At 44.5% G+C, this 23418-nt stretch overlaps 1 protein-coding gene across 1 annotated transcript; it reads left to right on the forward strand.

The window, feature by feature from the left end:
• Window positions 1-12508: 12508 nt before the first annotated feature.
• On the forward strand, window positions 12509-20823 carry NFKBIZ (NFKB inhibitor zeta). Its single transcript, XM_027894787.1, has 12 exons — window positions 12509-12610; window positions 13042-13181; window positions 14121-14157; window positions 14250-14353; window positions 14487-15250; window positions 15712-15817; window positions 16148-16294; window positions 16785-16848; window positions 17483-17652; window positions 18263-18373; window positions 18492-18659; window positions 19321-20823. Exons 2-12 carry the CDS (start codon window positions 13053-13055, stop codon window positions 19372-19374), a joined length of 1854 nt encoding a protein of 617 aa, XP_027750588.1. The 5' UTR covers window positions 12509-12610; window positions 13042-13052; the 3' UTR covers window positions 19375-20823.
• Window positions 20824-23418: the final 2595 nt, after the last annotated feature.

The raw sequence follows: 23418 nt of genomic DNA on the forward strand, positions 1-23418 counted from the left end.
TCCCCTGGTTTAGTCCTGCATCCCCAGTTAGCAAGGTATTAGGTAACTTCTACCATTAGCTGTCCTATTTACAATGCAAGATCAATGTATTTGAAATCAGGGAAATGTTTTATTATCTTCCTGAATCTGGATCTTTGGGTCTTTCCTGAATTCACCGCAGTGCTTGTCATCTAGATCTAAATTTTCATATAAGGGAACTTAGCTCGTATCTGGGCAGCGACTCTAAAATCCTGTCCAAATCACTATGTCCTTCTCTTGGCATTACTACCCTCTTGAGGGCATATCCAATAGCCTTTTGGGGTGATTTAAGCTGGTCTGCTCTGTAAGTCTTGTCATGGTGAATTGTACAGGAGCTTCTCTGCATGGAACGGGAAAGAGGGATTTTGTGGGAGAATGCAAGAGAATTAGGCGTGTGTAAGTCGCTTTGTGTGAGGCCCAGATGCAGAGTGAGCGCATCGCTAAACCTAAGTGAAAGTGTAATGTGCCCTCACCCACATCCCGGCTGTGTCAGCTGGCGTGGGCTTAATGCTTTAGTGAATCCTTAATGAATGTGGCCAGAAGAGGGCTTTGAGGCACTGAAAAAGAGCCTGGGATGACTCTCAAATGAAAAACATAAGCCACAACATAATAGTCTTGGTGGTGGTTTGTTTTCTAACTCCTGGGTAGCTGTGTTTTGAAAACAGATGTCACAAACACCACTGAATGAAGCTTTCTCACTGGGAGTTCATTCTAGAGTTGCTGTTGATGTTGATGACTCAGTTGATGACACAGGTGTTGATGACTTAGAATGAAGACTGTCCTTCAGAGGGTGTTGTGGGTTTTTTTGGCTCTAAATATTCTTTTAAATGTGATTTTTTTTTTCCCTAAGACACAAAAGCATCCAGAGGAGTAAACTTGACTGCAGTAGAACAGTGCATCTCATGCCAGTTCTTTCTGAAACATGGAAAACTCAGCAGACTCTATGGTCTGACAGCAAGACCATGCTGTGGCAGTCCATGTTGTCTGGGTCAGCCACCTATTAAACATTTTGTCCTGCCCCTCCCACTTGTTACCCACTTGTTACTCTCTCCCATCCCTGGTCAGCTCTGAAAATAGACAAGTGCTTTTCACCTGTGCCCTTATGTTTGGGCCCTCTGTGTGCACCTGTTGTTTTTTGGTTCAATTTGGTGTGGGCCTCTCCCGTTTTTTACTCTAAATCTCTGCTGCGGGTTGTTTGCAATGACTGGGCACTATTTATAATTTATATGACAAGGACTAATGCTCTACTGTGACATGGCAGTCCACTCTGAAGGATCTCATGGAAGAGCTTCCAGGTGGGACATGCCCGTGGGAGTACAGCAGGTGAGAGGCACGGCACAAGTACCTGCAGTGAAAGAACCATGACAAATTCATGGGGTTTTTCCCCTCTTGTCATCCTGCAGTCAGTTCTTTCCACTCCTTTCCACTGCCCTCTGGTTTTCCCTCTGCCAAGTGAGTCACGCTTTCCAGTCCTGCTTGTCCTCTTTCTCTGTCTGAGTCAGCTTCTCTCAGGGAATTGTCACTTGCTGTTGGCAAGGCAGCTATTTCTGTCTTTAACTGCTTCTTCCTTCTAATGGTTTCGTATCTTTCTGCTCCACCTTTATGTTTTTCCCTGTGTATTTGTACTGTTATTATTTGCATCTGCCGTATCTTGTTTTTACTTTGGTAAGTAAAAATAGAAAAAAGAAAGTTCCTTTACAGAAAAAAGTTCCTGTCTTAAAAATCCAAAGAAATGAAACCAGGAGCTCCAGTAATAAGCAGATATTATAATTATTTTGCATTGTTGTAATATGCAAAATAATTATAATATGTGTATCTTCCAATCCCAGAAATTTCATGTCTGCTGTTTGGAATGAAGGCTCCCCATGTTAACACATTTCTTCCAGATGTCCTGTTGCCCCTTTCTGCACTGCAACAAACATTGTTACAAGTAGCTATTTTCATTTCTAACTGAAGTCAGGACTTTTCATCCTGCCCTGCCACACATCAGCCATGGAATTGTTACTCTGCCCTTTTTTTTTTTTTTTTTTTTTTTTTTTTTTTTTTTTTTTTTTTTTTTGGTCAGACTTGTAATATTTTCCTTTTATTTGCAGCAGGGAATGCCTGTTTGCACAGGTGAGTGGTGCACAGGAGGGGGCTGACTTTCCTGGCATACATAGCTGGTAACAAGTGTCCCTCATGGCTTTAGGAGCCACAGCACCGGAGCTGCCCCAGCTCCCCAGGCAGCAACACCTGGGACAGAGAGGTGTGGCACCTGGATGAGCTGAGTGATGCTCCAGGTGCTGCTCCTACTGCTTGAGGTGTTGGGTCTGGCTGAGGCACTGCCCTGCCACAAGAATGAGGGTACCACGGGCCTCCAGTGAGCAAACCAATACCGGCCCCAGCTAGAACAAACCATCCTTATTTCAAAGAAAAGTATTGAGCTCATCAAGATTATCAGTTGAACACGTTCCAGTGATATAATACATCTGTGAACAGGAAGGTGGAGCCCACGCAGCGTTTCCTGCCTGCAGGCGGAAGGTTTCAAAATTATCACCTTTGGGATAGAGATGTTCTCTCCTACCTCCCTCCTGCAGCTTACTGAGGCAGGGCAAGGGTGCAGGTAAACTCTGAGTGTGTTCTGTTTGTTTAACATCTATGTTCCAGTGCAGGAGGCACGGGATACACAGCGGGCAGGGGATAAGCGGTCCAGTGCTTGTATCTTCTTGGCGCCAGCTGCTGGGAACTGTAGGAATTAACTGCATTTGGGAAGGGGTAACTCAAGGCACTGAAGCTGAGGGATATTTGCCCTGAAAAGATTTGTGTGTCCTGTTCTTGCTCACCGTGTTTGATATACCTGTGCCACTGCTGAAAGAAGAAGAAGAGGGAGCATGGTTCAGATGGATCAGCTCACCTTTTAAGAAAGTCCTGGAGACTTCTTTCAAGCTGGAGGTTATTCATCTTTACTGGAGCAGGTGACTATTTCACATCTGATAGATCTGTGACAGAGATACCCTTTTTATTTATTTTGTTTTTACACTCACCTCCCCCCATCCCCCCATCATCCTCCCATTTTAATCAGGCTCCTGGTTGTATGGAGCTTTCACACTGACTGTAGCCCTGTGAAACTCATTCCAACCTTTCTGAGGGCAAAGTCCCACTGAAATCCAGACCGTCACCAAGGAGCGGTATTTGTCCTGTGCCACCGCCCAAAGGCTGGAGCTGGGGTTTTTTCCTATGGGGCACTGCATCTCTTTTGCTTCCTCTGTGACTGCTGTGCAGGCACCTGCTTGTCCAGATTACCCCGTAGTGCCAAGACAGGAAAAGGCTACAAGATGCATCTTGACTGCTTGTGGTTATACAGGCAGCACTCCAGGCAGAAGGTGGGCAAGGAGGAGAACCTGACCCTGGCAGGAAAGAAACCTCACCACGTTGTACCCGCAGGTTTCTCTTCACTCCTTTGTTGTAGCACATTTTTTCATTAATCTTGCTGTGAAACTCGTATCAGTGTCTTCTAGCCCCTTTTTTGGCAGTTTTACGCCAGCCTGGGGTTTCCTGCCAGCCTCCTTGGCAAGGGAATGTCCCCGGCCAGGGCTTACCCCGCCTGGGAAATTCCACCGTGCAGAAAAAGTCCAGGGAGCCACACTCATGTCACTGTGCTCCTCCACCCTGCTGCTTCCCCTTGCGTGTCATAACATCCCCTTTCCCTTCTGGCTAACCTGAGCCAAAAGATAAGTGGTGTGTGATCCACTGCAATAAAAATAGCCCCGTGGGTACTCAGCCTGGAGCTGTAATAAACAGATGGGGTGTTTAGGGTATTTTTTTTTTTTTTTTTGGTGACCAGAAAGTCAGAGTAAGCAGGACTTTTGTGAGGGAGGGGAAAAAAAAGTTTCCTTACTACTGCTTCTCTGTTTTATATCATTAAGCCTCAGAGGAACCTCTCAGTCATTCATACAGACATGGTCATGAGGAATGATCGTTTGCCAGTGGGGTGCAAAGAACGGGCTTGTTTTCTGTAGAGCTATTTCTAAATTCGGTGCTCCAACATGAAGGTACGCTGCTGTAGTTTTGTTTTATTTGTTACTTTAAAAAATCTGTAATTGCTTGGAACGATATGGAGGTGGTTTGGTTTTTTTGTTTGGTTGTTTGGTTTTTGTTGTTGTTGTTTGTTTTGGTTTTTGTTGTTTGTTTGTTTGTTTGTTTGTTTCTTTTAAGAGCCTCCCAAGGGGTTTGTGTTATAATTGTCTGCCTGCTTGGGGGTTGGATATAGAAGAATGTTTGGCTTTTGGGAAAGTAATAGGTAACAACAACAAGGGTGAAGAAACTGCGAAGAACCGTGGGGTTTTTAAAAGCCCACAGTGAATCTAGTAGCAAAATACTCCTAAATAGCTAAGCTGTTTTGGGCAACTCTCTTGGAAACAATCTGCTTTTTCCAGGGGAGGATGTAATGGCTTTCCAGAGTTTAGATGAAGAGATGAATGGATGGATGGATGGATGAAAGCTAAGCTTGGAGAGCACTGAATGAAAGAAGCATTGTTAGTGAAAGCAGGTGTTTTGTATAATCTTGATTACAATTTCTTTCCTGGCAGCTCATCATTAATTTTGGAATAGCAGAGCATCAGCAGCATACAAGCCTGCCAGCTTCAACAGGAGAGGTGTAAACTGTCATGGTGCAGTGTGAGACAACACAGGGAAACTTATAAAAATAGGGATCTACACCTACTTTCTTGTAATTCAGAAAAAGTCTGTGGGAATGAAACGAAGTAAGTTTAATGACCTTAAACTTCACTTTAAATTTTGTTATGCTAAGGAATTTATTAAACCAAACCATAAACTTCTTTTCATCACCTGGTGAGGGTTTCTCTGGCTTACCACATGAGGTCAATTATGCAGCACCCCAGTTCATTAACCATGCCTGTATCTGGCAGGCAGGGAAGGCAGCTCAGCACTAAGCATCTTGCAGAGGATAAACTGTGGTCTGGTTTTAGACCCCAATTATTTGGGGGCATGGTGTCATTGAAGACTTGTGTATGGTGGGCAAGTTTGCAAGTAGTTTAGATGGAAGCTGGGTATTTTCAGCTGGGACTCGCCTGGAGGTATGTGGAGTACAGAGAATGGGTAATACTCTGGGCTCTCTCTCAGCCACACTGAGTGACCAGTGGTCAGGGAGAAATGTCACCTAGGGATATTGGAAAGAGGGCCACATTTCTGCTCCAAACAAAACTCTAGTGTCAGCTGTGTGATCACTTTCCGGCATGTGATTTCTTTTTTGCTAGCTAGACCTTTTTTTAACTTTCTTTACAGCAAGCCACATTTCCTGTTGTGTTTAATGGCAGTGGGTAGGAGTAGGGTGCGTGTGGGGAGGAAATGTCCTCTGCCACTGGGACATGAGCACTGCCCAAACCCTGGGCTGCTTGGGGCAGTCCAGCTGCCTTGCACTCTGCTGCCCCAGAGGGGCTGGGTGGGATATCATCATTGTTGTCGTCATTATCATTAACAGTCACTGGAACTGTGTTTCCAGCAGCTCTCCTGGGCACTGGGAAGCTTCACTTCTCTTCCTATTCCCTGGAGCAGCAGGGTGGCAGGCACATCCCTCCCTTCGGTTTTGCTCCTGCTGCAGCCCAGGTGGTCTGACCTCACTTTGCTTCTCACCTGGACTTTCGAGAGCAGCAAAACTCAATCCTGACAGTGCTGCTGAGAAACCCTTGCTGAGACAGCGCTGTGTGACTTGACGTGTTCCCAGTCACGAGCTTCTCAGACAAAATGGGCAAGGTAGAAACAAGAGCTGCCTTTACGCTTGCTTTCTTCTCAAGAAATTGGCAGGAAATGAAAAGGAAACTTAAACATCCATGGGCTAGCTTCTGTGGAGAGCAGCGTCCTGTCAGACAGGATGTGTCTGGCTTTGGTAGGTGTCTTTTCCCAGCTGAGAATTGGAGGAGGGAGCCAACGCCTGGGAACAGAGCTTTGCACTGTGCCCCACCAAGTCAAAGAGTTTATTTTCAACTTTCTTGATGTTTTATGCTAACTCGTGCATGATTTACATATTACTGTAAATTTGTCATGGATTTCTTTCTAAATGTGTAGCAGCTGGCTGTTAAATCTGTAGAAAGAACACAGCATTTTGTATCCTTTACACGATACTAATACCCTTTATGCAGACATAGGACAACTGTGGTCGAGCCTTACGTGACAGCAAATTCTGACCCATAGCTGCAGTAATGTTGTCACAGTTGTCCCAGAACACATTTAAATGAAGATAAACCCTGCCCTAGTACATGCAATTCATCCTAAGCACCAGGAAAGTTTTTGTACTGCTCTTTGAAAGCAAACTAACATTTTCCCTACCATAATAAAGTTCTATTTGTCTGCCTTGATTTAGGTGCTTTTTTAAATGAGAAAATTTCCTGTTTATTGAATTTTTGTCTGAGTAATGGAGGACAGCTCTGCAGCTGAGTTTCAGGACTTTCCCAATGGTCAGACAGACGTGTATTTTGAAAGCTGGGATTTCTCTAGTGAATGGATGTGTGAACTGAAGGCATTTAAACTCTATGGACTGGAAAACACAGTGAAATAAGATCAAGATACTAGATAAGGGCATTTCCTTCAATGATCTCTACAGTGTTAACATGATACAAGTGCTTTTTACTTTGGTTGTGGTGTTTCTGCCTGGGCTTTCCTGCTCATAGATATGCACCCTTGCTCTGATGATATGCTCACAGGCTGCGTAGGATTGTGCAAATCAGTGCTGAGGCTTCCTGCAGGTGTTGATCCTGCCATGTAACCAGTGCACGGGTGAGCTGCATGCATGCTGACACTGTGCCTGGGTTTTCTGGACTGGTCAGCTGTTAGATTTGCTGTCTGACTGATGTGACTGGTTTGCCATATCCAAGAGGAGTGGAAATGTTCAAAATCTGTCTGGACAACTCTTTTGAGTGGCAAAACACACATTTGGGAAGCCTGGATGTATGGCAACCTTAAACTTAGATAGGTTATCTGTTACTAGACATAAATTGAGAGTCTAGTAATGCAAGTTCCTGGGTAGATTGCTGTTCAAAAAATCATGTTTTCTGTGTTCAAATCTCAACTGAGAGTTTTTCGTCCCATTCCCGTATTGAAGTGTTGACTGGCAATGTGTATTGGGACAGCCCTGCAGTCTCTGCTAGAAAGTGGTTTCATTTCACAGGTGGTTGAAACAGTTCGTATTCGTTTATGGAAGGTAGGAAGGCTGAAATGGAAGTACACCAGGGCCTAACTCACCTGCTGTGTTTGCAACACCAGCTCCTGCATCTTACAGCAGAAAATAAAATTATTGTGGGCTTGGAAGGGCAAGTTTTGGCCCAGGCTGATCACCTGAGTTAGGAGGAAAAACGTCTTCAGCATGAGCCACGAGGAAAACTGGTGCTTACTCCTCCAAACCTACCCTGGGTCTCCCTAACAGCACTGAGAAACTGCACTAACTCCCTCTCTAAACTGGAATATCGGAACAAGCCAAATATTTTGAGGCAAGATTGAGCACTATTTACCTCATCTATGTACACACAGTATTCTAACAGGTGACATATGACGTTTCCCTTTGCTATGGGGAAACAGCCTTCAGCTCCTTGTTTACATGGCGTGACATCAGTGGTGGATGTATTTCTTAGCCCTGTGTTCCTACTGCAAGGCACTAATGAACTAATGAGATATGTAAGCTTCTGAGAAAACATGACTAACCAGGGTAGTGAGTATCTTGAGAGGAATGTCCACAAACATGAGGTGTATGTACAAGGAAACTGTTTGCTTTCACAAAACTCGGATCCACTTCACCAGCTTTGCAACACTTACTGGGTTTAGGGTTTCTTTTCGTCTGTACTGATTTAAGCTGCCTTATGCACACAGTGGGAAAAGTTCTACTTAGGAGAATCCCACTTTTTTAAATTTTTTTTTTTTTTAATATCAGACAGCTTGGGAAAAAAAAAAAAAGGCACATTTGAGGATATTCTTTGGATCAAAGAAGCAAGGTCCAAAAGAAATATGTTAAATAAAAAGTCTGAGTTTTCCTTTAATATGAAGAATTATACATGCCCCCTTTTGATGTTCAGGTTAATTCCAGAATGTCAGTCTTGTAGACTAAAGTCTAGGAAAAATGTAGCAATACAAGTATAACAAAGAGAGAAGAAACACTGGCTGCTCTGTACCAGCTTTTAGAGCAAACCTGTGTCATGGACCATTTCCAACCTGCTGACATGTGCTCTCTGAAACTGTTAAAGCAAACAAAGGCACAGATCCTGAAGGCTCTCTAGGAGGGGAATAGTTACTGAGCTTTTACCTCTGTTTTTCTCAATGCTATTCTAAAAGCAATCCAGGAGTTATGCTGGATAGTTTGGGGGTTTCATACTGTGTGGAAACACTGCTGGGGTACAGAGGTGTGATGGGGGTGTTCGCTTACCTCAACTCCCAGCCTGCAGCAGGAACCTAATTATACCTATGGGAGAGTAAGGAACATTTGACGTCCATTCAGCAAACTTGTGTTAAGCAACTGGACTGTAAACTACCATTTTTATTTCCAGTTTGAGAAATACCACAAAGGTTATACTGCTCCAGAAATATGTTGCAAAACTGAGTTCTTGTCAGTAGTAGTTTGTGCTCTGCCACTTTACCCAGAGCCTGACCTTTATCCCGTACTGCTGCTTAGGAGACAGACCGAGGAGAGAGATTTATTTTTCTCCCATACCCACTGAACCATGGGCTGCTCTGAGAGCTGGCATGTTCCTCACTCACAGAGGGAGGTTAGGAAGGATTTTGTGCCTGGCAGAATAACTACATGCTGCTTCATAGGGAAGACAAAGCTCCACTTTCTGGGGTTTATTTATTTATTTATTTTAAGCCTACATCCCTTAAAATGTTCACCTCAGTATGTGCCCCAAGGATTTGAGCAGTGCAGGCACACTGCATCTTTTCTCTGTGCTGGTTCTGATTAGGATAGCAAAAGGGGGACATATGACTTTGGTTAGCCTAGATATTTAGTTGGTGATGAAAGCCTTAAGTTGCTGGTATTCAGCTTCCTTGATTTTTGCAATGAGACCCCTACACAGCAAGCACAAGCTTCAAGACAACAGGATTTTGGTTTTGTTCTTAACTGAACTCTCAGATCCCTTTGAGGCAGCTCATGGGTGTGCACAAATCACCCTCTCAAAAGCTGTTTCGGTAATCAAGTATATTGGATTAACCTTGCTTTTAATGCCACAATAGTTGTCCAGGCTGTGTTCTGAAGGGAGGGAAGAAGCAGAGTTTTCAGAAACAAGTGCACTCTGTTTCTTTTTTGGTTTTGTTTGAGATACCAAGATAAGCCTATCTTGCCTTTTGCAGGTGTGTAGAAGAGGGGTTTCAGGACAAATGCTGCTGATAATGGCCGCTAGTTGGCATTATTGATACATCCCAGTAAATGGAGGTGATACAATAAAACATGGAAAGAGTGCTCAGGGAACTGAGAGGGCCACCTCTGAGCTCACCTTGCAGCCTTCTCCAGCTGATGGGTTGTGCCGAATTACAGCTCAGCCAAAGCAGGATGAAACTGCCTGGATGCCACCTGTGTCCTGCAGTGCCTTCCCAGCTGGCCCCCCTTCCCCTCCAGTTTGTAGCTGTCTGTACAGGCTGTGTCAGGTTCCTCATTAGGAGAAGAGGCGACAACTGCTTTTTCTTGGTCACCACCCTGCCCCAGAGGAACTTACTTTGGCTGAAGATGCCTCACAGGGTTTTGGTCACCACAGAAATTACGTAGTGTTTGGGCCAAAACCCAAATGTTCAAGGTCTGCAGCATTAATAATTACAATTTGTGGATGTAGCAATAATTTACCAGTAACTCTCATGGAAGCACTTTGAGAGCACAAGGCTGCTGGGAGCCAGCTCATCTTGTGCAACCTATGGGTGTGTGTGTATTTCTGAAAGAGCCTTTTGTTACAGAGCTTGGTGGAATTAGACTAGTCTTAATCTGCTTTGAATGGCAGTAGGTTTATGCCAGGAGACCTGATAAATAAGATGTCACTGATGAAACAAGTATGAGCTGAGGTATCAGAGTGTTGCCTGAAGTGGATTTTCCTTGGTAAAAGGAGAGCAAGTCAGCAATTCAGCCTTCAGGAGAATAGAAACTTCGGAATATAAAAAAAAAATTCACACCCTCTTTAAGATAAAAAAACCCAAACAAAAACTCATTAAATTGCTTTATAGAATAGTTTTCATTCATATGTAGTGGATAATCTTCAATCAAATCCATTCCAAAATTGTTACTGAATAGCAAGGATAAAGGTGCTGCTTGTCCCTGTCTGTGTGTTGTTTAGGGACCTTCCACGGCACAGTACAACTACAAGGAGAGAAATCCACTTTTGGTTTGAAATCTCATTTAATCTCGACATTTTGAAGGGAATTGCCGGCAAGTATGATGGCAAATCTAATTTTCTGAATTATCAACTTCTCAGATTCACATTACCATTTGCTTGATAAAAGATTAAATCCATTTGCTGCAGTAGTTGTAGACCCTCTTGGTGATGTTAAGATGACTTGCTTTCTGGGCTACCTGGCAGGGATGAAAATGGAAAGGTCCATCAGTCGGATGTGCTTTCAGAAAGCCGAGTTGTGAGTCCTCCCATTAGCCACCAAGGGTGCAAAGAGCATTCAGGGGCTCAAGGATCTCTCAGCACCAAGTGCTTTTCAATGAGAAAATATTTAAAAGCATCTGCCTAAGGCTAAGGTATCATAACTGAGTTCTAAGGCTTGAAGAACAACAGAGAACCATCTTCCTTGTGTGTTTAAACCTTATGGCTTGATTTCAGAAATCCTCACCTGCATAAAGTGGTTCGATAACAAAGGAGCTGTGCTTGGGAGAGAGCTTGTGCTCAGGGAGCAAGTGAGTTCTTACCTCTGTTGGGCTATTTATCGCATTACTTGGCATCTGATTTCAGTTTATGGGTTCCATTTGCAAATTTTACTCTGCACAGATTCAATCTATGGTGTAAAACAGCAGTCTTTGGAGTAGAAAGCTGCCTAGCTAATTCCCAGAAACAACCTTGCTTCTACTGACAATGGAAGAAATATTTGAATAATATAAAGTAATTCCCTCCTGCCTCCTCATGGGCTGATTAATATAATTTCATGTTGCACCTGTCCCATGTTTTTCAATACAATTAAACATTAATAATAATATAAATTATAGACCTCCAATTTGCATAATACACTTCAGAAAGAGCATGTTGTTTTACTACATAATTTTTGGAGCAACCACAGTGCTAAAAACAGCCTCATCTCAACCTCACAGACAAAATCACAATTTTGTATTTTAGAAGACAGTGACCTCAGTGGAAATGAGGAAAGTACGAAATATTTATCTGAAAAGTAGAAACGTGAGAAGTCTCCCAGTGAACATCAGTAGTAACTCAGTACTGTTGTTCACAGTAATCGCAGGTGCACGGTTTCGCCCACTTTTGGTTTCGGCATTGTGCTGCTTACCCGCTTCTCCCCACTGGCCTCGACTAAGAGGCTTTGCCACCATGGTATGATGCAACTTATAACCAAAATAACTCCTGTGTCTGCCTGCCCCCTGCCTACTACACACTCCAGCCACAGAGGAAGAGAGATGAGTCATCTCTGTTGTGAGTAACCGTTCACATTCCTCTTCTCGCTGGATGCTGCTCACTTGAAGCACACGACCAAAAAATCCCTGTACTCCCAAGACCACGTCCCTGGAGCCACGGCCTGGCAGGAGTGGGGCAAAGACTCCCACGCCATCGCATTTGGGGTGAGAGGTATCTGCACACAGAGACGCGAGCTGGGCATCAGCAACAGGGAGCCGAGGTAGATGATTGTCCTTTCTATCTCTGCAGCTCCGCAAGAGGGTGGGAATTAGGGGTTGCGTGCGTCGAGAGGGAGGGCTGCCAAAGCTCAGGAACGTGGTGTGATTCCATGTGGTGTGACCCGACGGGTCCCTTCCCACTCAGCACGTTCCGTGATTCTATGGGGGTGAGCTGGGAGGACATGGTGCGAGGTGGCATCCATAACTACCACCCCCATCGTTCCCATCCCATCTCATCTCATCCCGCCACCCCCACCCTGGTGGCGCTGCCCCGTGCCGGGGCTGGGGGCTCGGGTTGTCGGCGCCACGAATTCCCCTTCCCCGCTCTCGGTTCCCGCCCCGCCGCGGGCGCGGCTCCTCCCGCGGCCCTTACGGGAAGCGCAGCCCCGCCCGGGACCGGCACCGCCCCGGGGGGGCGGACCCGCTATAAGCGCCGCGGCCGCCCGGGCACCCCCAGTGCCCTCCGCGCCGCCCGCCCAGCCCTGGCCGTGCCCGCTCCCGCTCCGCCGCCCGCAGCCGCCCCTCGCCGCCGCCCGCCGCCCCGCGGCACCGCCATGATCGTGGAGAGCAGCCGGGACGCGGCGCCCGATGGCGGCGACGGCGGCGCCCTCAGCAGCCCCATCAACCTCGCCTACTTCTACGGGGCCTCGCCCCACTCCAGCGAGGGCAGCTGCTCGCCGGCGCACTCCTCCGCGCCCGGCTCGCCGGGATCCGACTCGGACCTCTCGGTGAGCAGCCGCGGCGGCGGCCGGAGGGACCCCCGGGGCGGCCCCCGCCCCGCGCTGCAAGGTACGGCGTGTCCCCCGGGCGGCGGGGAGGGCGCGGAGCCGCGGGCTGCGCTTTGCCCCTACGGGGGGTGAAGCCGGTCGGCCACCCTTTCGGGTTTAAAAGCCGTCGAAGCGATGAAAAGCGGGAGCGGCGCGTCGGGCGGGCGCGGTTCGCAGGCACTGCGTGCCCGGCCCCGGGGTGTTCCCATCCTGGGGAGCGGGAGCGGCCGGGGGGTGCCCGGGGGAGGGGGCAGCGGAGGAGCCGCACACCCGTGGGACGGCGGAGGCGATGCGGGGGGCAGCGCTCTGGCTCCTCCTCTCTGCTAACCCAGGGCTGAGGTGGTTTTCCCCAAGAGTTCCCGGCTTTCTATTTTTTTGTCCTTTTTTCCCCCCTCGCTCTGTAAAAACGGAATCAGTGTCTTAAATTCGGGTTTTGTTTTCGTGTCTCCACAGTTGACCAACACATGGGGGGGGGAAAGCAGCACAGAGGACCTTTCCAGGGCGTCCGCGTGAAGAACTCCGTGAAGGAGCTCCTGCTGCATTTCAGGAGCAGCAAGCAGATGTCCTCGGCCCCCCCCACCGAGGAAAGCAAGGTAACCGGCATATTTGTTCACTGACACATTTGCTTTTACTGGTTACTGTGCCTTGCAATAACACTAGAAGTGAGATGCTGCTTTATCTGATGTGGCTGGAATCACTGTTTTTCCTTTTCAACGCATAATGGAAGAATATTGCTGTGCAGAAATCAGTGAAAAGGTTTCCCATGGGAGAAACTGTTAAAACTGTTCCTACAAAACTTTATTTTTTAAAGGGAGTTTGGGTAAAGATACATTTGGGTTACGAAACTGCAGAAACTCCCTTTTAACTGCAATGAGATCATTCATCGGAAGGGTTGGGGATTCTTCTCAGGAGAGGTTGGTTTGTCATGCTCTTGTGCTTCTCTGGGCAGAGCACACAGTATAAAAGGAGGCCCTTCTAGTCTGAAAAGACAGAAAAAATTACAGGAAATTCTGAGAAGATAAAGAGTATTTTGGTTTTATTAGAATAGTTTTTCTGAGTGTGTATTTAGTTTTTCTGAGTGTGTATTTGCAAGCCTCCTAGATAAGTGTGTCATTGGAAGATTTTTACATAAAAAAGTTCTCGGCATTGGAGGAGTGTAAAATCGACTGGCTTATTTATGCTAAAAAAAAAAACAACAAAAAAACAAACACCTCAAGAAGGAACAGTATCTTTCTCTAGATTTTCTGGAGTTTTGTGGTATTGTAACAAATAGCTTAAAAAGCCTAAAGAAAAACAGTGGTTTTCATTTAAGTTTCATGAAAGTATTTCCATTTTCTAACCTTAATTAAAAGCAATTAAATTAGGGTTAGACAACCATGTACTAGAATTACTACACAGTGTATTCTGTGTTTATAGAAGGAAGTCATCGCTGCTTTTGTGATTTTTTTTTTATTGTTGGTGTTTGTTTTGTTTTGTTTTTTTCCCCTGTAACAACATTATAATAACAGAATAATCTGTATTTTTCTTAAAAGGCACAAGGAGGACTGGTGAACTACGAGCCATACACAGGTAGACTATTCTTTTAATACATACCCCGCAATATTAAATCAATTGTAAGAGTAACCTCCAAATGGATTCTAAATTTATTTACTTTTCAGCAGAGCTGAAGAGCATACTAGGTCACAGTGGCAAAAGAAAGGCTCCTGAGCTCCTTTCTGATGGACCTTCTTTCAAACGCCAAACTAATATTCACTCACATCTCCTGGTAAGTTTGTAGTAATTTTTGCTTTGTATACAATCAGAAACTACCAGTTACTACTGTACCTCCAACCTTCTGGGGCCTGTTTTGATTTTTTTTCTTTTTTTTTTTCTTTTTTTTCTTTTTTCCCTCCTGTCAGACACCACCCCAGACACCAACTTCTATGGATAACATGGAGGAAACACATAAAAACGACCCAAAGCACGACAGCAGTTCTGACGTGCTGCAGAACATCATAAACATCAAGAATGAGTCGAGCCCCATTTCCCTGAACACGGTACAGGTGAGCTGGATGCACTCTGTCTCCAGTCACGGCTCGCCCGGTGAGCAGTACCAGGACAGCCCAGGAACACAGGCTTTCTCCCCATCCCAGAAGTACCAACCATTCCAAGATCATACCAACCAGCACATACTTGATCCGCCGCAACATTACCAGTTCCCCCCATCCCAGAACCAAGATTTGTCACAGAGTTATCCTTCAGATGCCTCCCTGGAGTACAGGCCGTTTGCTGCCAGTGACCAGTCTCCTGCCTACCAGCAGAACACCTTTGAGAGCCATGAACTGCAGTACTGCCCATCCCAGAGCTTCTCCTCGCTCCTGAACGACTCCGAAGGCTCAGAGGGCATCTCCACTCCCCTCCAGCCTCTGGCCAGTGCCCACCCACAGGCTGATGTTGCCCCTCACGCCCCGAACTTCAGCTTGCTTTCGAGCAACATCTGTGGTGGTCTGGAGCGCGGTGTCTCTTTGGCTGCTTTGAATGTCTCTGTACCTGATCAAAACATTGCCAGAAGCACGACGCAGCTGGGCAAGTCATTTTTTCAATGGCAAGTGGAGCAGGAGGAAAACAAACTGGCTAACATATCTCAAGACCAGTTCCTTGCAAAAGACTCGGATGGAGACACGTGAGTGCCATTTATCTTGGTGTTTCTTATGTGGGAGATTGGGGAATGGTTTTGGGTTGTGGTGGACTGGGGTGGGAGGGGGGTGAGAGGCAGGGTGGTATAGTGGAAGCAGTTCAGTAGCAGTGTTTGTGTCACCAGTGCAGTAGTTCAGATAATCAAGCAAATCATGTGGTCTTGCTGATGGCCGTGATGCAAAGAGTTGCAGCACACTGAGTAGATGAGGTGTGTTTGTATTGTCTAATTTCGGGTACTTATCCATACATTTTGGTAAGTGGGGAGAAAAACATTCTAATTTAGACGATTCTAATTGCCCTGGTAAAAAAGTACCCATGTTCCTGTCTTAGTTATGCAGACAAGGTCTGAAGCTGGCAGCATAACACCCCCTTCCATGTGTTTGGATCTCTAATGTCTTTAGCCCTGGTTTGTATGGTGGTGTAACTATTTTCCCCTCTTTCCTGCAGATTCCTTCACATTGCTGTTGCCCAGGGCCGTCGAGCACTCTCCTATGTTCTTGCAAGGAAGATGGCTGCCATGCACATGCTGGATATTAAAGAGCACAATGGTCAGGTGAGGTTCTCAAAAACCTTTGCACCTGCTTTGTGCACCTGAGTGCTTCCTGCGTGTGTGGACCTTGAGAAAGATGTGGTGAAATGCTTATTTAATATTAACCCCAAGATTTAGCCTGCATACTAATATTAACCTTGAGCTATTAATACTTCTTGGGATCACCTTGAGCTGGTAAAACTATGCGCTCTGCTTCATTTGTCCTGGCCTCCTAGTATTCATAATCACTGCTTAAATAATACCAGGCACCTAGGCTTTTTATTTGTTTTAGTTGCCCTTTCCTGTTAGAGATCAGATGACTAATAGCTTAAATTTTCTTCTTGATGTTTGCAGAGCGCTTTCCAGGTTGCTGTGGCTGCCAACCAGCATCTCATTGTGCAGGACTTGGTTAGCTTGGGGGCTCAAGTCAACACCACAGACTGCTGGGGTAGAACGCCGCTGCATGTTTGCGCTGAGAAGGGGCATGCCCAGGTCCTCCAGGTAAGATCCAGCAGGCACAGCTCTGCGCCAGCCGTTAACGCTTACACTTTGTGTTAGTTGACTTGGGAAGCTCTGGAAACATCACTCCTTCCTTTATCTTCCTCTCACAGGGTAGCCCTGTGAGTGTGTCTCAGGGCTGTACATTAACAGCTTAAAGTGAGACTGAATTTCACGTTAAGGTTCTCACCAACGTTTTGAAGTCATTTGCTTGAATCCTCTAGTCTAGCAAACCAATAAATAAGTCTCCTCTTAATCACAGAACGGTTTGAGTTGGAAGGGACTTCTGAGATTATCTAGTTCCAGCTACCCTGTTGTGTTCAGGGACAGCTTTCAGTAGATCAGGTTGCTCAGAGCCCCATCCAGCCTGGTCTTGAACAGTTAGAGCGATGCCCTTTTTATTGCAACTTTGTTGCAGTAAGACTGTATGCAAACTTGAAGCAGTATGTGGTTTGGATAAGACCTAAATGTGTACCTGTTCCCGCTTTTGTAGGCAATCCAAAAGGGAGCCATGGGAAGCAATCAGTATGTGGACCTTGAGGCAACAAACTACGATGGTGAGTAGTTAAGAGTTTATAATTTGCAGAGTTACTGGATATTAAGTGTTTTATAGGTGCTGATGTGAATGTTATCCTGGATTGAGAAGCAAGAAAATGTAGTATTTCTTTGTCAGATTAAATTTTACAGTTACAACTGACGTATCTGTCAGATAAAAACATGGTTAATCTGTGTCTATCAGGACCTCTTTCTTCTTGCATATGATTGCCATGTTTGGCACGGAGAGTGTAGGTAGTAATTGGCTATTGTTTAAAACATCTGAGTGCCAGCATTACATCAGTGGACACAGAAGCCAGAATCTCTGGCACTTTAGAGCTGCTTTATTGGAACCACTTTTCCATAAGCAGCTCTTTCTAATGTATATTCTGGAAAAAAAAATATATTAGAAATTGATTCTTTCATTATCTGCTGGCTGAGAGCTCACAGTAGGTTGCTACTTAACTCCACCAGTAATGGACAACCCAAATCTCAAGTTGCTTGGGAGCAGTCACTGTCACTTACAAATGTGGAACCATCCCTGGGCTTAATGGGAGGAGAAGCAATTTTATCCAGCCTTTGAAACAGGCATCCAGACAATACTTCTGGTTTGCATTTGTTCATTAAGGATGATTTGAATTTTTTTTTTATGTTAAGGCATGACAGCATTGCACTGTGCGGTTCTGGCTCATAATGCTGTGCTGCATGAACTGCAGAACAGTCAGCCACCTCACTCCCCTGAGGTCCAGGAGCTTCTGCTGAGAAACAAGAGCCTGGTAGAAACCATCAAGACTCTGATACAAATGGGAGCCTCTGTTGAAGCGAAAGTAAGTGATCTGGTTTAGTCTGAAGTGCCAGATCCAGAGAGAATGTGGAAGCAGAACATGTCCCTTTTTCCCACGCCGCGTTTCAGCCTTATTACAAAGGAAGTAGACTAATTTGAAAGCTTCCCTACAGTTTAATTTACCCAAATGGGATGAGAATGTTGCATTTATTCAGAGCAAGGTATTATCAGTGCAAATGAACCCTAAGGAAAGAGGGAGGTGGCAGTCTAATTTCTGGATTAAAAAAGGTGCTACACTGGCTGCAGTTAGTAGTGTTGTAAAAGTAAGAATATCTCTGGAGCACTTTGAGTTATCCATAGTAATGGGGTACGGATGGTACTTTGTTCTTGAACTGCAACTTTTAATTAAAAACTGCTTGCCTCTGCAGATCAGGTCTGTGCTGGGCCAGACCATTATTTAGCCAAAATGTCAAATATTACATTATGTACATTACCTCCAGATGAGCTCAGGTCCACTGTTCATTTGATATTGATATTAAAATATATATTCAGATTGACTTTTGATGAATTGCTTTCTGTTTTCATTTGTCTACATGTTCACCCTGGATAGGTGAAGCACTTGCAGGGAAGACTAACAGTTTCTTTTTTGATAGGATCGCAAAAGTGGTCGCTCTGCTTTACATCTGGCAGCAGAAGAAGCAAACCTGGAGCTCATTCGTCTCTTTTTGGAGCTGCCCAACTGCCTCTCTTTTGTTAACGCAAAGGTATGGGGATTTTCCTGTAATGCAGATATAATCCAGGATGTGCTCGTGTGTGGCATCGAGAGTGTCCTGAGTCTCATGCCCCCACCTTTCCTTCATGGAGTTCCTTTGTCGTTTTCAGGCTTACAATGGCAACACAGCACTCCACGTGGCTGCCAGCCTGCAGTACCGGGTGAGCCAGCTGGATGCTGTGCGCCTGCTGATGCGTAAGGGAGCTGATCCAAGTGCCAGAAACTTGGAGAATGAACAGCCAGTTCACCTGGTTCCTGATGGCCTTGTAGGAGAACAGGTAAAATCATAACAACTCTCTCCTTCCATCTTACGCTATCTACACAACAGCTTTATTCCTCTCCAAAACTTTCTTTTGGGTTTTGAGTTTCAGCTTTTAAGGAAAGGATTTAGCAAGTGATGTTTTACTCAGAGATCTTTAGTTTCAATGTCAAGATCAGGCAGAATATACAAAGACTTGAGATTTTAGGTTTCACTTGTAGCTTTTATTTTTTCCATCTCAGATGCTTTTTTCTGTCAAGATAAGTTATGTCTTTGTAACCTTGCAACATACCTGAGGTAATACTCCTTCTCCAGTTCATCTCAGTATGGCCCATGATTGTGCTTTTCTTGCTCTTCTCATAATTAGTAAAGGCAGTTCTTAGACCTGAGTAACAGATGAAGAAAATCCTTTTTTTCCTAGGAGCTGTAGGAATACGTGGTGAAAGAGGGGACTCTTGGCAGAAGAGGCTAGTAACTTAAGCACAGCCGAGTTGCTGACTAATGCCTTTCATTGGTTCAAATGCTGTAAAATTGGATCAATTCTTGTGTAACTGAACTCAGAACCCAGGCTTAGATAAATGAGGAATGCAAAACTGGGTCTAGGGTGGGGTTTTATTTTCAGATTATGACTCACTTTAGGATGATGAATACTAACGTTTTTGTCTCTTTCTCTTCTGCAGATAAGACGTATCCTAAAAGGGAAGGCGATTCAGCAGAGAGTGTCGCCGTTTTAGGCTCCATGTTTCTTGGAGTTCCGCAACTCACACTCACTGTCAGTCAGGCAGTCCTAATGTATCTGTAAATAGACCATTTGCCTGGTGTGGGCAAATGTTAGTTGTTTCTATGAAACAAAAGCATTTTGTTCACTATTATATAGTGGGTTATATAAAAGTAAAAAACACAGAACCCCAAACCCCAACAATCAAATTCCTCTGACCAAACGGGAATGTTTCATTCCCAAGTATGCAGAGCATTTGCCTGGATACCTGGATTTCACAGCTACGGCAAGACTGATTTTATTTAAACAGCCATACAGATAACTTCTAGGCAAGGGAAATTCTACAGGAATTTTTTTTTTTTTTTTTTTTTAGAGCTGATACAGTTCAACATTACAGAGTTTGTAATGTTTTGTGTTTTAAATAACACTTAAGTGCAAGAAAAATTAAATATTTTTGAAGTTGAACATTTATTTATGTAACTTTTTAGCTTTCTTCCAGTATCTTGTGCAGGATTGTATATAGTCACTGGCACTATTGTACAGCTGTATAGTTCTAAGAATCTATTGATCACTTGATCCTGAACATGCAAATTGCATATAGAGTTTTAATATGAGACTGGTACAAATCAGGTAAATTCTGTTGTTTTGAAAGAGTGAAGATGGAAAGTATAGTTAAGATTGTCCCTAGCACTGATTTGTGCATACTTTTGGAGTTGTTAATGAAACATGAAAGCCATGCTTCTTCAGGGGACTATCTGTTTTTCTCATGCCCAGTAGGGGTTTTTCTTTTGATGGAACAATAGATTGAGAGAGAAAGATCATGACTCTGATAGTGTGTATGTAACTTGCACTTTAAGGCATATGATCCTGATTCAGTGCAAGTATTTAGCATGTATTTACTGCTGATGCATGCTGAAATCTCTCCGTGTTAATTGTAATACTTCAACATGTGTAAGCCCTCGCTAGTGTTGGTAGGGCTTAAGCACATGCGTAAGTAGCTTGCTGAATCGAGCTCTAGTTAATTCTAGAGACTTTTTTCCACCTCCTGAGCAGAGTTAGTCCATTTATGGTTTTACCTTATAGGTATAGTGGCTTGTAGCCACGTAATATTTGAAGTTAATGTTTTTCTATTTTTTAATAATTGATTATTAATGCAAAATGTATACTAATTATGCTGTATACTTGTGTTCTGTTGGAAAAAACTTCCTCCTATCACTTTCTGAATGATCTGTGCTGGGCTGTAATCCAGTAATGAGTTCTCTGTATGGTCTTTGCTCTTAAACTGTTTTTGCATCACATGCAATTCTCTGCCATAACCATTTAATTAGTCTGATTGTGCTCTTTTGACAAAGTATGTCTTGTAGACAAGCTAAATGAAAAAAAATCTGATATGTGGAGGCTTAGTTGCAGTGTATTTCTTGAAGGGTCACATGTAACTTGTGTTTGAATAAACATGATAATTAAATTTTGGTGGTTACTGTGTGTGATAGAAACAATGACGATGAAATCAAGCTTCAGAGAAATCTGATTTTAGCATGGTAATACTGTGAGGCTCAAAGGTAATTTGTTAAAGATGAAATGAAGTCTCTCCATCGTGGTGTTAATGCTTTCCCTTGTTTGATGCTGGTTTTGAAGCTGGTGCTTGGATGTTCTGGGTCATGCACTGTGCAGTTGTATTGCCTGGGTATTTAGTAAGATATGCCCCAAATAGAGATAACAGTCATCAGGTTGTCCAAATTTTGCAGTTTGTTCCCTGAACGCTTGTCCCTGTGTGTACTTGAAAGTTCTGACAAGGTCATGTTCTCTCCCTGACTTGCCTGGGCCCTCTGTTCTTGCAGCCCGGGCACAAGGGGGTCACCTTAGCACAGGTGGCAGTCTGTGTAGCCAGTGGGGGTGGGCTGTGCTCGCTTCACTGATAACAAAATGGGCTCTGAGCTGGCAGCAATCCTTCAGGAGGAAGAGCTGCCATCACAGCCTGTCCTTGCTGAGCATGAAGCTGGTGAGGTGGCAACAGCTGAGAGACAAAAGTGGATGAAGCATTAGGATCTGTAGGAAAGGAAATGAAGAAAACCAAGAGGGCTACTATGCTATTGTATAAACCCTATGTCTCCCCCTGCCTTACTGCTCTGTGTGGTGAGGAGGGTATCCCCTCAGGTGAAAGTGTGGGGATTGGAAGAGGCCCAGGGGTGTGTAGGAACTTCCTTCCAGGGAGCAACAGAGTAAACTAGGGCAGTTCTGCAGAGCCAGGACAGGCCGGAGAAATGGTGGGGATGAACTGTTTGCTCTCCTAGCATGAGAGCTGGAAGGTACCGATGCAGGTAGCAAGCATGCAACAGACAATGCGATGCAATTCCTAGAGATTGTAGAAAAATGGTAGAAACAAGACATTTGTTGATGCAGGAGGGTGGGTGCATACTTGGAAAAAAAATTTCTTGGGGAGAGTTACTGAAGTGATTTACCATGTGAGGCAGCCCACTCTGTGCTGATGCGCTGTCCTGTAGGCTTGCGCTACTCACACCTTTCTGTAAAGACTTGCTAATGGACACTCACAGGCCTGATACCAGACTAATTTATTCTCTTGAGTCAAATCACTGTGCCTAGTCTGGTAGTGGTTCATGGCTTCAGTCTTACTTCACTAATACTGATTGAACCCTTCATGAGAAGAAAACAGCCACTTGAGTCCTTCACAGACTTGCAGTTCCTCTGCTCCTGCCCTGTGCAAAAACTAATTGCTGAAAGTCTAAAAAAGGGCTTTTGGTGCTGAGGTAAGGTGTTGGAGAGAGGAAACTGTGCATTTTTTCACAGATAAGACTGTGAAATTATGATGGAGACTGGAAATGGAATTGAATTTCTAGTTAAGATATGCAAAGATGAAATGGCACTGCTTTATGTTAACACCTAATTGGGTCTAAACTGTGTTGAAGATGCTGCCATCTGCTCCTCTCACTGGAAATGACCCTGCCTTGGGTATATACTTTTTATTTTTATGAAGAGCCCAATTGTATTCTTTCCAGATAATTTTCATTTTCTTTATAAAAGGTGATTACACAGGAAAAAGATTTGTTGATGAGATATTCTGTGCCTTCAGATCAGTCTGATCTGACTGCCTGGCACTCCTTTCTGGGTGGCATTGCCTGAGTCATCTCATAAAGGGATAAAGCCCCCTGGGCTTCTAAGGTTGGCAGAATATTAGGATGTGTTCAGCCAATGCTTGAGCATGAAGTGGGTGCTGCTGGTGAGAGGCATTTAGAAGCAGTGGGGCGCTTTCAGTGGCACTTGTGCCCTTATGGAAGGGCAGTCCTGGCACTCCAAGTCAGAAAATTCTTAAGGGGCGACTGAAGTGTTTGAAGCTAATTTAATTTGCCTAGAGCCTAATTTCATTGTCTTAAGAGTTCAGTAGGCAATTTCACAATAAAGCATCCCTAACTCTAACTGACTCATTTTTCTCCCCTGTGATCTTGTAAAGGTATGTCATATCTGACATGATATAACTAGCTATTAGAAACAATCCCTTTTTACTGCAGAGGAAGCAACACTAAATGTTTTGCAGGCTGACAGTGTTTTCCTGAAAACTTATGGGGCTGGCAAAGTGCGGAATAGTTTTCATTGATGTGGATGCGGGCTCACCATTTATTTCTCTGGTTGGAGAAGAGGTAGAAGAGACTCTGGCTTAGGTGTGAGTAGGAATATTAAGACACATGGTGCTTTGTTCCCAGGATGTTTCTGATTTGTTTGTCTAAGTAAGCCAAACCTCAGTAAAGGGTTGCTTTCTGATTTTTGTGGACTACTCATCTGGCTGGAGTTGTGGAAGGTGGCAATCCACGATTTACAAGAAATGCGTCCTGCTTCTGGAGATGGAAAAAGTACTTTTCCCACATCTGTTGCTCATTTTATATTTTTATCAGAAAACAAAAACATAGCCAGGAAGTGCATTGTTAGACAGGCTGGGTGTGGTAGAAGTGACTGCAAAGAAACGACATGAACTGCTTGTTCTTCTGGCCTGACGGTTTGTGTTTCTGGTTGCCTTTCTTTAAAAAGTATATATGCTCTCCTGTGTGAG

The sequence above is a fragment of the Empidonax traillii genome, unplaced genomic scaffold, assembly GCF_003031625.1.
Source record: "Empidonax traillii isolate 1590-97213 ecotype Southwest subspecies unplaced genomic scaffold, ASM303162v1 scaffold442:size488032, whole genome shotgun sequence".
Classification (NCBI taxonomy): Eukaryota; Metazoa; Chordata; class Aves; order Passeriformes; family Tyrannidae; genus Empidonax; species Empidonax traillii.

What these genes read in the sequence shown, in the direction of transcription:
- NFKBIZ (XM_027894787.1), top strand. Translation starts at nt 13,053, where the DNA reads ATGGGGGGGGGAAAGCAGCACAGAGGACCTTTCCAGGGCGTCCGCGTG. An exon ending in GAACTACGAGCCATACACAG is followed by an intron (nt 14,158 to 14,249) that starts GTAGACTATTCT and finishes ACTTTTCAGCAG; the next exon opens with AGCTGAAGAGCATACTAGGT. An exon ending in GGCATGCCCAGGTCCTCCAG is followed by an intron (nt 16,295 to 16,784) that starts GTAAGATCCAGC and finishes CCGCTTTTGTAG; the next exon opens with GCAATCCAAAAGGGAGCCAT.